Source organism: Agelaius phoeniceus, chromosome 2, assembly GCF_051311805.1.
Source record: "Agelaius phoeniceus isolate bAgePho1 chromosome 2, bAgePho1.hap1, whole genome shotgun sequence".
Taxonomy (NCBI): Eukaryota; Metazoa; Chordata; class Aves; order Passeriformes; family Icteridae; genus Agelaius; species Agelaius phoeniceus.
The window spans coordinates 102,578,090-102,593,073 of NC_135266.1; the positions used below are offsets into that span (position 1 = coordinate 102,578,090).

The 14,984-nt window shown below is 37.3% G+C and overlaps 1 protein-coding gene across 16 annotated transcripts in view; it reads right to left on the bottom strand.

Moving 5' to 3' along the window:
* EMSY (EMSY transcriptional repressor, BRCA2 interacting) overlaps positions 1-14,984 on the bottom strand; it is a 41,789-nt gene that overhangs the window by 10,344 nt on the left and 16,461 nt on the right. For 9 of the 16 annotated variants that reach the window (XM_077174477.1, XM_054628543.2, XM_077174472.1 and 6 more), the window contains 7 exons: positions 12,883-13,150; positions 10,554-10,835; positions 8,246-8,395; positions 6,298-6,498; positions 3,768-3,904; positions 2,080-2,253; positions 981-1,179 (listed from right to left, as the gene is read on the bottom strand). In XM_077174477.1, the coding sequence (XP_077030592.1) occupies positions 981-1,179; positions 2,080-2,253; positions 3,768-3,904; positions 6,298-6,498; positions 8,246-8,395; positions 10,554-10,835; positions 12,883-13,150 (1,411 nt within the window). The remainder of the gene's footprint in view (positions 1-980; positions 1,180-2,079; positions 2,254-3,767; positions 3,905-6,297; positions 6,499-8,245; positions 8,396-10,553; positions 10,836-12,882; positions 13,151-14,984) is intronic. The other 7 variants (XM_077174479.1, XM_077174484.1, XM_077174475.1 and 4 more) reach the window with 3 other exon arrangements.

Genomic DNA, 14,984 nt, shown 5'->3' on the forward strand with positions numbered 1-14,984 from the left:
GAACATTGCCAAGGATGCATACTCTCATTCTGCAACACTTTAGTTTCTATTTCAATTGATTCTTGAAGTAAAACACTGTTGATGTTATGAACAGTTTCCAGCAAAAAACCAAAAGTTCTCTATCTTAGTTTTTTGTAAAAGATTTTGTTTGAAAAATCAAGCAGGTTTGTTTGTATGTTGAATTTGCCTTGGATTAAACTTTTTTTCCAGAAGGTTTCAGCAGTTCAGGTGATCAGCATGTATTCAGTATTCTCAACTAACAGCACTAAATTTTGGTAAGTTGGTTGAATCTTCAGAACTTTTTTAAAACTTACTTAGATGGCCATATAGACCAACAGTTACAAAATTATATAGAAAAGGAACAAAGGTTTCACTGAGACACCTGCTTTAATTTTCTGTACTGATATGTGTCATGGTCACTCCCAAACACAGGTTGGATTTTGTTTATGCCCTATTATTTACTGCTCCTCTTACACACAAAGAGCTGGATCTGTATCATGGCTTGAAGCCAGGGCAGAATTCCCATCAGGATGTATGTCTGATATATGTCCTGATGCATGTACACATCTATAAAAGGACCAAGATCTGTGCTGGTCCCATGGCAGCTTTCAGACATGCAGCAGAGAGATGCTTTGATACAATCTGGAAAGGCAGTGGCAGAGCATGGACTGCCAAAATAACCTCCATAACTTGCTACCCTGCCCACCTCTGGCAGATTCTGCAGGAAGAGGCAACAGATTGCATTCTAACAGCAAGTTGGAGCCCAGCAAGACACCTTTATCACCACTCTTCAGGATTAATGAAAGCATATAGTAAGTAGCTCAAAAGAAAGAAAAATATAAAAGTACGGGAACAACGGTGCTTCACTGCAAACAGGTGGGGTGAAACCTGTGCTAAAAGGAGACACATAGAGCTCTCTGGAGCAAGCTGGCATGCTTGGAAGACAGTCCACTCATACATTATGTGACACCAACACAGACCTTGAGAGCTCTGGGAAGACTCTGTAGAAGAAGAACTACTGTCAGTGTAGGTTTGTGGTTCTTCTTTAACTTCCGGGAGAGATGAGTTTCCTGTCTCTGCTACCCTTGAAGCCTGCTGTAACGTTTCAGTCACCAGCTGTCTGGTTTGTTCACTCACAACTGTTGCTTGAAATGTCACTGGCTTTGGTTTTATGAGGACCTAATTAGAAAGGTAAATTTTGTTTATAGTAAAAGCACTCAAGAAAATAGATCTGAGCAATCAGAGTACAGGGTGCCATTCAGATCTATGTACACCACCTACATAATATTAATATTTTACTTAGAAAGTCTACCTCTAAATTCAGCGACTTTGATTATTAAACCAAAAAGTCCCAGTAAATGGCAATGCACAAGAATGTACTTCTCACTCAGTAATTCAGTGTTTAACACAATAAACCACTAAACAGTTATTTTTCAGGACTAGATAAAACCAGTGTGGTAAGAGAAAGCTATGCAAGTGAGCTGGAACATGCACTGCACTGATAAGGACAAGCACTTCCACAATAAATACAGTCTTGAACAACCAAAACACACAAAATGTTACATCTCATAAAAGCTTAGTTCTTCCAAATACTAAGTGCAGCCAGAGAAAGCTGAAACTGAAAGCATCCAGAAATAAGCCAGATTCTCTGTATACAGCCCCACCAACTACACAAGGTTGCAGGGACAGCCAGAACAGGTATTAAGCAGAAAATAAACTTCAATAAAACCTCAGATTTGATGAATGACCTGTGTCCAGATTCTGCATGTTTATTTCTAATGGTCTAACCATCAGCTGTAAGATGTAAACAAGTATCTGGAGCCATGGCCAGACAGTTTCAGCTCCAGAAAAGGCTTAGTAAATCTTTTTGGCTTGCTCTAGGCCTTCACAAAAAGCTAACAAATGCAGATACTGTGCTTGAGAAATCAGGATCGAGGCCACCTCATTACGCCACTAATTCTCATTCCCCACAGATATATATTAAACCTGGAACAAATGAGGAAACACATTGAAAAATTATTTACTTCCCATTAAAATTTAGGGGTACATTCCAAAAAATGAAAGGGGTCCTCACTGTACCTGTGTTTTCCCTTGTTGACCATAAACAATTTTAGTTGGGATGATTTTGGTGGCTGGCTGGACCGTGGACCCTATTCCTTTTGGCTGTGTAACAATCATTTTTGTGATGGGTCTTGTGGCAGTGATGATAGCAGGTTTTGCTCCTGCTGGCACTGCCTGAATAGTTTTCTCCCCCTGTAGAGAAGTCAAAGTTTACAGATTAACTTAATGGAATTGTTCAGTGAGACCCAATTTTCCAAAAAAAATATAGTTATATGTGAGTGTGTGTACCATGAAATAAATCTGCTGCTACAACTACATTTATTTGATAGAAAATACATTACACAATCAAGAACAAAAAACCCCTATGGTTTTGAATGGAAAAAGCTACCAAAATCCACTTTTCCATTACCTTATCTTTCAAGTAGCTCTGAAGGGGTGAATAAAAAGAAGTAACTAAAAGACATGGAAGTTTTTAAAATTGGAACTTTCTTCAAATCCTTCACAAATGTTTTTTAAAGACCACGAATTTCTGTTAACACTAAGTTTGGCAAGACATCTACAAAACTTGAACTGAGATTCTAAAAAAGATTTAAATTGAGATTCTAAAAAAATCATTTAAATATAGATTTTTGCATTGTCTGCAGGACCAAGATATTAATTATGCATGGACTTTTTTTCAATTAAAAGTTCACTTCAACAAAAAATCCAGATTCACAGCACTTTCACAGGAATCATTCAACTACAGAATAGTGTTTACATATGACTAGACTCCTGATAGCTTAAGAAGAGCAAAGACATTGAGCATGATTTTTTAAGCTCTGCATAGTACCAAACCAAGTGAGTAGCACAGTAGTAGCCAGTTCCTACCAACATCCATGAAATAGCTGGAAATCCCACCATACATGTTTCAAAAATACCATCCCATTTTGGTAGCTACTATTGTGTAACATCATAATATTTCCACTTGTCTGCAAATACACCTTTAATTCTAAAACTAGGGAAGTTCAAAACTTAAAAAAAAAACCCATAAAAGATTAAAAAAACCCCTTTCAGTAGTTCTGCTACTCAAGCAGCCTTTTAAATTTTTATAGGAATAAGGTATTGAATCCCACAGTTTTATCTAGGAACATTGATCATTTTTATTTGCTAGTACTTACAGATAAGCTCAGTTGATGCCAGAAACTTGATTTTATTCTTGGGTATACCTCAGGTTACCCAAAAAATAATTCACCACTATGCACTACCCAGGGCACAGGATGCCACAATGTTACACACCACATTAACTGAAAGTGGTTCCCCTACTGTGAGGACACAGTTTATTTCTGCCCTTTATACCCAAATGAAAAATGGCTGGAGATGCAAGTTATTAACACAGGACCCTGGTTCTCACTGGAGCAAACAGGCTAAATTATTCTAGTAATTTTCATCTACTTATTTGCTTCAGCAATACAAAATCATTATCCATGGGAAAAGAAGTTCTAAAATTTATATTTTCCTTTATCTTTGAAAACATCCCCAGTTTGCTTTAAGCATGTTCTGCAAACCACAGTCAGTTTTTAAAGATCCCTGACATCAAGGCATGCCAGATCTGTTAAGGAGCTCATGCACAGTTTGCTTTTAATTGAGTCTTTAGCAGAATGGAGGACAAGCAGCAGCCACCACACAGCTTGTCACCAGGCTCTTAATTTGAGACTTGAAACACTTACCCCAGCATTCAACAGTGTTGTGACAACATTTTTGCCTGGAAGCCCTTGAATTGTAGTTCCTTTTCCAGTAGTTTTTTGCACAACAATCACATTGGGTTTCGATGTCATTGGAATTGTAGTGATTTTGGTCGTAGTTCCTAAATTTTTGTGGGAAAAAAAATAATGTGCAATTTATCACATTTTGTATATTTCCTTTCACCACAGAAGCTGGTGAGCTATAGAAGAATCATTGTCTTTAAATCTGACAGCACATCAAGAAACCAGCAGCATCTGGAGGGGGAATTCATGTTACCCAACTCAGCATGGAAAGATTACATGCCAACTCAAGAAATCTTTCACCTACAGTAAAAACTGGTGTGCCCAGGGGAATGTAATGTATTCTACATTAGGACAGGCAACCCCTTCTCACAAGGTACAGAGCAGACTAACACAGCTTTCTCAGGCAAACATGTAGAACTTGTCAAAGGCTGGAGTTAGGGTGGGATAAGGACATCATTAATACTCAACTCAAGCTCCTATTTGCACAGACAAATACATCCTTGGTACATAGATTCTTCTACAGATGACCTCTGTATCTCCAGTCAAGAGAAACACCACCTCTTTCAGTTGTAATGTAAGTGATGAGTAGTGGATTGAAAGGAGAAAAAAAAAAAAAAAGCTATTGTTTCACAACCAGTCCATAAAAGATAAGTTTAGAAGTGTGTTGGTTTTGTGTTTTTTGCTGGTTTGTGTTTCTTTTTTCCTTTGTGATTTTTGGGGGTCTTTTCTTCTTTTTTGGTTAGTTGTTTTGGTTTTTTTTTTTTTTTTTGGTCCTGTTTTTTTTTTTTTTTTGTGTTTTGTTTGTTTCTTTGTTTTTTGAAGAGCTGACCTGGCTATAGCTGTTCCTATGTTAGTATTTAATTCGTTCCATTCCCTTTATCAGGTTTTCAGTTACCTGCACTGACAGGTAATTCTGGTCAGCCTTCCACAGTCTACAGAAGTCTATACACTGGAATCAGTCATCAGTGCTATCAGACTACCATTGCAGTAGCTACTGCAGTAGCTACAGTTGATGATACTGTTGATGATGTTGTAGCTACTCAATGATGAAAAGCTACAGCTTTTTATCAACAATTTCTCCTTTCTCCAGAGGAAAACACCATTCAGTCACAACAGAGCTGCAAACCCAAGGATTCCCTTTACTACCTTCTACTCACTAGTCATGCCTGTAAATTCTTCACAACCTATTTCAGATTAACAATTCTACCAATTCTGGGAAAGGGAAGGCATGTTGAGACAAGATTATGATTTATTTAATCCTACTGACTTCAGAGGCATCTAAAGACTGCTCCCTTAGCAAAAACAATCAGGCAAACAAAAAGAAAAAAGCAGGCATGATTTCCAAACTTGTGTTCTTTCAGGACAACCATTATTATCCTCATCAGGATCACTCACAGGTTTCCCCACATTAGCTGCTGCTCAGGAGAATACTTCCACTTGTGTATAATTTATTACAAGTGTATATTACAAGATATTGTCTTAATAATTCACCATACCCACAAAAGGCTAAAAAAATTTACTTGTTGCCAAAGAAGATGCTGTATCATCAGTAAATATAATTCTGTGGAAATCAAAAGCTGTAAAACTGCTCTACCAGGGTACAGCCCAAGAGTGCATTTACTGGATGGCTTGAGCAGCACCTTGACTGGAGCTGGCTGGTGCCATGTTGGGTCTTTGCTAAACAAAGTCCTAAATTATACAAGAAATTGTCACTGTTATCAGTGTGCTTGGGCCTGGTCCCAAAGAAACCCTATCTTCAGAGATGATAGAACCACCAAATGATTTGTGTTGGAAGGGACCTAGAAGCTCATCCAGTTCCACCCTTGTCAAGGGCAGGGACATCTTCCACTACACCAGTGCTCCAGGCCCCATCCAACTTGGCCTTGAACACTTCCAGGGTTGGGGCAGCCACAGCTTTTCTGGGAAACCTCCACCAGCACATAACCAGCAGGGAGACCAATGGCTAATCAGCAGACTAACAAAGGTAACCAGCACAGTCTGCACAAAGCTGGGAGGGAAAGCTTAAAGGAAACATGACCTAAAGGAAAGACAGGCTGCCACTGGTAAAATACCAAAATAAGGTGGAGACTGCATGGCTGAGTTTAACATACACAGTACATTTTTATTCCAGTTCTTTGGATATGCAGTGGAACAGAGAAGGGCAGCACTGAGATTATAAAATGTTTTGAATTTGGGCCAATAGTGTTTTCTGATCTTTCTGTCCTCTGTACAACATACCCCACCCCACATTTCTCCTTCCTCCCAGTTTTCCTTCACATTTGCTGTTTCCTTCTTAAACGTAAGAACTACCACAATCCTTAAGAACACTCCACCTTCCAACTTCTACCTATTACCTTCTTCTTCACGCTCAAGCTATTTTCCTTTTGAATTCTCCAATAAAGGTTCTAATAACTATTTGAGCATGTAACCCACAGAAAAGCCCTGAACAATTAAAGCAAGCCCAAAGTTACTTTTGAAATGAAAGTCTTACCAGTAACAACAGTACTCATATGCCTACCAGAAACAATATTACTGCTGATGATCTTTCCTCCTAGAGTAGCCAGGGATTTTGGTACTACAGTAATGATGCTACCACTTGTAGTTTTCACATAAGTAGCAGCCCCTGGAGTTCCAGCCATCCGAGCTCCCAGAGAGGGGCTCACTGTTGGCCGTGTATAAGTTGCTTGAGTTCCTGTTTTAAAGAGAGAGAAAAAAAGAGTTCACTGTTACAACACAATCCTCTACTAATGTTTGTGGAAAAATATGTTAGTTTAGGAGAAAAGTGTCAGATTTATTTGAAGATATCCCAGCCTGCAATCTACTACCACCCTTTAAAATTCTTCTAGTAATTTTTAAATCCACAGAGCAATATTCAAGTATATACTAAATTTAAATTGAACACAACAGTCTTCTGAGTATTTTAACAAATGTTCCATGACTGCCTTATTTTAATTCATGTCCTTGTGTGTAAGACTGTAATTTTTAATAGATGTGCAGATTCTGCCTGTAGGTTTGCCTCTTGCTCTCTTAGATGCCCAGGAGTCAGGCATCTGATGACACAAACAGAACTCATCCCTTCCTCTCAGGAATGACACTTCTCCTATATGATAGATTGCTTAAAAAGAGAACCACCAATGTTTAGTTTAAGTAACACCCTTAGAAAAAATATTTGCAACAATGATGCTATTTTATGGACTTAGCATACAGCAGCACAAAAGAAACCTCTCAACACAGTATAAATGCTGGTTTTTAGAACTAGTCCTTTTCTGAAATGCAAAGGGAACTGAGTCCACAAAAGAAACTTGTTAAAAAATAACAACAGCTACACAAACACTGAAATTCCATTTTGCTTGTAATGCTGGAGATAGTGCCCTTAATTGCTAAAGATCAAGGAGGAAAGCAGTTTTTTCATCCAGAAAGATGTGTTCACATCCAAGAGAGTACAATACAGATCTTACCAATGAAATGAAACTGCAAAACATTTGTTTTGTCTAATGCACTCAAAAATATATCTGTGGGCTACTTTAAAAGTTATAAACAGAGTATTAACCATTAGTTTATGCTAAGGACATGAGGAGATGGCCTCAAGTTGCACCAGGAGAGGTTCAGGTAGGATATTATGAAAAAATTGCTCATGGGTAGGGTGGTCAGACATTGGAACAAGCTGCCCAGGAAAGTGGTAGAATCAACATCCCTGGAAACATTCAAAAAGCCATGTGATGTGGCACTTGGGACAAGGTTTTTAGTGGTGAACACGGTGGTGCTGGGTTAATGGTCAGACTTGATGATTTTAGAGGGCTTTTCCAACCATAACAATTTCATGGTTCTAATATTCCCAGCCCATGCTAAAAAAAATAAGGAAATGAAGAGTTTTCTGAAAACCAGGATAAAGCTACCTTTCAAGTTTTCCTCATGCAAGTTTACCATCAGAACAGTCTGCATTATTATCTATTAGAAACACAAATACAACCAGATGCTCAGAAAAACACCGGGAGCTTAAATTTTAATTTACTGGTCTTTTTATAATTCACTTTAAATTCACTGCAGGACTATGAGCAAGTCACATTTCTTTTGAAGTCCATCTATGCAAAACAGGAATGGTGCTGACCTGTCTGCTTGAGTTAAATCAGTATAAATCATGTAATATAAGGTACTACAGAAGTGCAAAGTATCTGTATAGATTGCATAAAAACTTCCTTTAAAATAAACCCAGTGGGGAAGGAACATTGGTATTTTTGTGTACCAATTCCAACAGTGGAATAAAAGAGCACTCAGTGAAAAAATCCTGACCTAGAATAAAAAACAACAGGATTGTGAATGTGCTGTTGCGCCCACTGTTCAGAAGAGGTAAGTGCCTTTTTTTTAACCCTAGGAAACCATGCTTGATCACCTGTATGTCTGGATTTACCCTCCCTTCCCTTCTCAGAGCCATAACTTACCAGTGGGAGTAGTGACCAGTTTAGTTGTCATGATAGTCCCATTACTGCTAACCACCATAATGGGTGAATTGCTACTGCTGGGCAAGGTCGCTGTAACTGGTTTGGGAAGGATTTTACTGGGCTGCACCTGTTGAGTGATTATTTTAACACCTAGGAAAGGAGAAAGGTCACTGTTAAAATACAGGCACGATAAGTTACTTTCTGAAATGCTTTCTCAGACCACGGCCTAGTGGGCAAGTAGCCCCACAAGGCTTCAATTCTGAGCCCATATATTCTTGATAATGAAAAAAATTATTTACTTTTTGAGTTTGGTTTGGTTTTTTGTTTTTTTTTTTTTTTTGCTTAATTTTAGTTGGGTTTTGTTTGTTTTGCAATACCAAGAAAGTCATCATCTTTGCCTTTCATGTGCCTGTTTCAGTTCTTAGCTACTTTCACTGTCCGTTCCATCACTGATTTGTTGATGTTATTTTTTATTTTTCCTGGTACATGATACAAAAAAAACAGAACTTTCCCAGGAGCCAACAGGTTACAACCAAGACTGAATAGGTTCATATACTATGAACCATCTAGAAGCAAAGTAATTCTTCATCAATTCAGTCTATAAATCCTAATGTGTCATAAGCCTAGACAAACTTTACCATCCTGAATAAATTATAAAACATTTCTACAAGGAGTATTACTGACTATAAGGAAGCAACTGTGACACTGGCTAGGGAAGGTTACTTAAGTAAACTGCTCACTTTCCCCTTGATTTACTGGTCATCTTAAAGCCACAAAGAAATTTGGCTTAAGCTATGAGTAGATCAGTAAGAATGAAGGATGAGGGCACCTTAGTACCTCCAGGATTCTGCTCCCTTTCTCTTCATTTTATGTTGGGGAATGGTACCTCTGTGAGATTCACTTCTCAGATTCACTTCTCAGTTGCAAACCAGTGGATTCACAACATCTGTTCAAAAGTACATCCAGGAGATGTGCATCTTATGATCTGTTCCATGATGAGGTAAATGCATGGCATTGTGGTGGCCAAATGCCATGGAACATACAGCCTGAATGAATCCCATCTAGATGAAGCACTTAGGTTTGTACACAAGTATTCCTAGGTGAAAAGTCTTGTCCACTTGAGATGTGGAACATCCTCCACAGAGGTTTTCTTCTCTCTACACTGACTATAAAAGCAGTACAGAGCAAGTAAGCTCCAAACTGAAAGAGAAATTGAAGTCTCTGTATCATCCAAACTGGATAAAAAGTCTCGTCTCCATGAAAACTGATTCACATCTTCCATAAAGAATTGGTATCAGATGCTATTTACAAAGAAACTTTTAACTAAAAAGCACAATGAGCTGAAATTCATTGTAGAAGATGAGGAAATGAAGCTCACATTGATATTGTTCAGTGGCTGGAAGCCTTTTTTATGTCTTAATTAGTAGCTATTACTTTTCTTAAGCAATGGTCCTATAATCCAAAAGGTAGTTTTATCAAAGGACAGGAGTAGGTAGTTTTATCAAAGGACTAGGGGTTTTATCAAAGGAGTAGGGCTGTTTATTTTTTCATTCCATGGTCTATTTTCATTGTTTGATCTAAATAGTATGATATAAAATAAGATTTTTACTGACTGGATTAAAATAAAATACTGATTTTATATTAATATACATAAAAATACTTTGCACTTTTATAGCACTTATTTGAGAACTGGTTAACTTTGCAAACTTTATTTCTTACTACTTCTTGCTGAGATAAAAACTGTGTGCTACAGCAGAGAGAAGCCAAGAAAGAAAGATAATATGACTTGCCCAAAGTCAGCTGAATGAATCAATATCACAAAAAGAATCCAGTCTAACTTCCAGATCTAATTATTTGTTTTGACAAGTACCTCAAAAGTATGTTTTGATTTCTGGACCAAAGAAAATAATTAAAACATGGAGTAACTTCTTTTTCCAGGTGATATAGTTGAACAACTCTTGGATCTTCAGAAAACTGGTGTGTTTTAGGTTGCCCATCACATTATTTTTGAAGTTATTTACATACCTCTCAACCTCTAAGATAAAAACATATATACCTAAAGCATAGTCTGTAATACCTGAACCAAACAAGAAGAGTGAAAGAACCAAATTCTTTAATTACTCTTACTTGAAAACATTAAAACATCCTTCACTATCTACTTATATTCACGTTTGAAGCCAAATCCTCTACTCAAGAGATCATGCCTTCATGACCACTCCCCCATAAACATCTTGGGGCAGAATTCTGCCCTACTTTCCTGAGTTGCAGCCAGACCTCATCAATGTGACCCAAGATCAACTCCAACTACCTGATTCCTGTTTGATCTGAATGGTGGGCTTGATGCCAGCTGGCAGCTGAGACTGCTGTGGCTGCTGCTGGGCTGCAGAACACGGCACCAGCTGCTGCTGCTGCTGCGATTGCTGCGATTGCTGCTGCTGCTGCTGGGCCTGCTGGACTTGGTGCAGCTGCTGTTTGGGAGACTGCTGATGCTGTTTGGGAAACTGTGCTAAGATCTGAGTCGGATTCCCAACCAAACCTTTCGGGGAAGGTAGTCTGGTAGAGGCAACTTTAACTGCTGATGTAGATACACCTGTGAAAGAGTAAAGGGTTTAAGATTCACCAGTGCAATGAGAAAGAAAAATACTATTATTTCTAAACTAATCTTACATTTCAATTATCTTTACTACTGAAAAATACATATTGAAATATGTAAGGAAATAAAGCTCCCATGTAGCAGAAGTGCTCTGTTAGGAGGCAATGGAGCTTCATACAGATTTTCAATGTGGCAGCAGAACAGCAGCTAATGGAAAGATCACAAACCCAGTTTATTTCTGCACCTTTTGTAATATCCATAATTCAATAATATTTTCAAAGTCTCATCTTTAAGCTTCAAGATAGCAAAATACCTATAGAGAAAGTATTTTAAATATAGATATAGATATATTTGTATTTATAAATATTTATAACAATCTAGTTTAGTGGAAGGTGTTTTAGCCCCTGGCAGAGGGGCTGGAACTAGATCTTTAAGGTCCCTTTCAACCCAAAATATTCTGTGATTCAATGATTCTAAAATCACAATTGCAAGAAGTTGGCATTAGGACAATGTCAAATATCAAACCCATCCTCATTGGAAGGGAGTATGTGCTAGCTAAAGAGTTGTTTGGAATTAAAAAAAAAAATCAAGTGATTATATGTAAGTTATAAAACTGGGCAACCTGTTTTGGGCTGTTAGGTTAGGTGATCTTATAAGCAAAAGTAATTAAAAGAAGTCTGCAGTAAGATGGAAAGACAAAGTTCCCAAATAAATCTTATTACTGATTTCTGTCATTCCCTTACATAGATGTCACAGCATTTACAGCAAAATCTGGCTTTGTATATAATTGTAAACTACACATCCATAAACACCAAAACAGACAAATAAAGTCCATATCTTATGAAGTAATTTTTTAACTAAATCCCAGTTGCAGTGGCAAACAGAAACAGATGGCAGTGATAATGACCGAAATCATAGTAAAGATACAATTTTGGCAATCTAAATAAGCAACCCTTTTCTCACTGCATCATTTAAGGTGACTACACTAGTTCCTTGGGCAGCTCTTTTCATTCATGAGTTTAACTTTACATTTGAAGATATTACCAGTTCATGTCACACAACTTTTCACCAGCATCTTCTGCAATGCCACTGACAGTCTTGGAAAAAAAACTGGTGGAGAGATACTCCACCTAATGTACTTTAGAATTAAAGCCTCCTCCATGATCAAACCCAACTAAGAATCAACAGTTCAAACAATATGAAAGCCTGCTGTGAGCCCTTCTGCTCCACAGATTAACATCTGATTATATCAATATAAGCAATAGGGAAGGAAAATACCTCCTTAGCCTTGATATGGCAATCCAATGTTTTGTGGAATGGAGCAAGAATAGAAAATACAGACCAGGAAAAATTGTGATGTGACACTTGTAATTGTCAGGCAGTTTTTCTTTCAAGTGCTGCTCACTAAGACTCATTCATTCATTCATTCATTCATTCATTCACAGCTTCCCTTTTAAATGCTAGCTGGTGGCTGTGAAGCTGAAACAGTCAAGCTAGCATACACAGTTGGAATTTGAAATCAGAAACCTAAGAATTTTAATCAGGCCCACTCAGGTCTTAATTATAAGGAACTTTAAAACTGGCATACTGATAAAAGATACTGATAAAAAGGTGTAAACACTTCTACCTTTCAGAATTGTCATCTGGGCATGTTAGTAAGTTGTATTTACTTGATATTAACTTCACATGTTTTTGTAAATTGAGCTTTTAAAGATGCAATCACCTTGAAAATGTACATTTTTCTATGCACCAGACAAAGTTCTTGAAGCCAGTCATTTTGAGGTCATATTGTTTTAGAGCTAGGTCACACCACTGCATCACATCCTCTTTAAAAAGAGGATCTGCGCATTAACTATTGAAGTACAGAGGAAAACAGTTCAACAAGAACTTTTGTGAAGCCTCTTGGATCAGTTTCATCAGCAGATTTCTTTCACATGGCCTGTGCTTTACTCATATGTAAACAAAAAGTGCATCTCCCCAATGCTATTCTCAAAGCAAAGTCCAATTCCTCTGTGAAAGAGCCTTGGTAAGAGAATTGCCATACCTTGTGCTACTGTTGACATAACCACTGACGGTGTGGATGACACTACAGCAGTCACAGCAATGGTATTTGCAGTGCAGGAGGGAGTGGAGCAGCTGCTGCTGCTGCTGCCCACAGAGGACTGGGAAGCAGTGATAACCACGGGCTGCTTTTGAGTAGTTGAGGCAATGACTGATGTTGGGACAAGTTTTGTAACTGCTGCATAGTTGTGGGACTTGGAAAGGATGTTGGGTACAAAAGTTGAGCTTGGAGAGGTGGTTACTATTATGACCTAAAAAAAGAAAAAAAAAAAACAAGAAGAATTTCATTTGCTCCTTGTGTCTGTATTTCAGTAACATGTTCCTTAAAATTAGGATTTTTAAGCAAAACAATTACTATTGAATAAAGTAAAATTATCTCATGTCTGAAGGCAAACAGACAGGAATGAACTTGACTTCATTAAACTGGGCCAGGAAGCTTGAAATCCATTTTAAGAGAAATTGAATGGATTTCCAGCAAGTTTTAAGTGTCACTCTTCCAAACCTTGCAAAAATATCAAGAAACAGCAACGAGAGAAAATAGATTATTTTTTTTTCTTTAACAATTAACAAGCACTTGCTGAGTCAGTAATGAGAAATGCTTTTGATCTACAAGGCTGTAAATAATATTTCATCGGTGAAAGAAAAATGCTGTAGGTTTGAAGCAATTTCTGCTATTTACCTAGTGCTCTCAATAGCAAGAAATTACTTCATATTTGTCTGAAGAGAATAAACACCACCCCAGTGCAAAGTTACAACTACAACTCCACGAATCTGATCTGACATAGAAAAACACAGAATTCATGACAGCATTGGAAGAAGTCTGTCCTTGTGCAACTCACCTAGGAAACTAAACATTTATTAAGTATTGAATATGGGTACTATTTACATTAAAAAATCCTTTTTGTTCAACTTATATGTCTCTCCTTGTACTTACATAGTTAAAATAGAAAAAGAAGCACAAAAATACAACATTTTCAATTTATCATGCAAGAATATTGACAAATTACTTTAATAATGCTGTTGTCCCAAGAAATATTTTGTTTATTAAAACCTTGAAAATTTAAAATTATTAATGATTCAATGTAACAAAATCCAATAGAAAAAGAAGGCACAAAAGGGGCAAAGAAAACCTGTGTCAGCTCACACAAAGTGTTATGTTGCTAGTCAAGCACTACTGAAACCTTGCCTGATAAAGAAATAATATGATAATGGCACCAGAAACAGACTTAAGCAACAAATCAAGCATCAAGAGATTACAAGTTTATAATTTGCTTAAAGAAAAATAAGAAAAGAAAAAATAAATAAAAGGGAAATAGCCACATGGATGGAATAAAAGCAGCAAATTTCACCAATATGGCTGATTTGGCCTCTCCTTTTGCCTCAGCTCTTAGTTTGATGGTCTCTGCTGCTCAGATAAATATTTAATATCTTGATCTGAGGAAAATCAAAACCTTACTACCCTACAAGCTATAGCAGGTTGACCACAAATAATCTGTGTCTGAAGGACAAGGTTTCCACATTCTGCTGCTTTTCTACTTGGTTGCATTCTCCAGTGAGAACATTTTCTCTTCATCAGTCCTATTGTTGCATTCTGCCTAATTTTGATTTAATTAAAACACCTTTCTCAAATTGCTCTTAGGCTACAACCATGCAGATGAGCTGAACATGACACAGCTTGTTCTAGTGTGAGAATTGGAAGTGAAAGGATTCTATGATATGCCTCTGGACTTTTATCCTGTTTCTTAAACTGTCAGTTTTACACTAGGAATACTTCCAACTGTCTGAAGTTTAGGGTCAGCTCCATTCCACCCAGACTAACTAGTTTAGGAACACAGTCAAAGGACAACTTGCAGATTAAAAAGGCAGATTATAGGTTAGAGTGAATATGAACTATACTAAACAGGGCAAGTTCAGCATCAAAACTAATACAGATATGTACAATGAAACTGGGCATAATCACAACTCCTGTAGACAACTGCATTTCCTTAAGTCCATGATTATCATTTAAAAATACTTTATTTAATCAAGGAAGGAATAAAGCCTTTAAAGCATTACAGTTCAACAGTGACTGCTATACTGTGACTA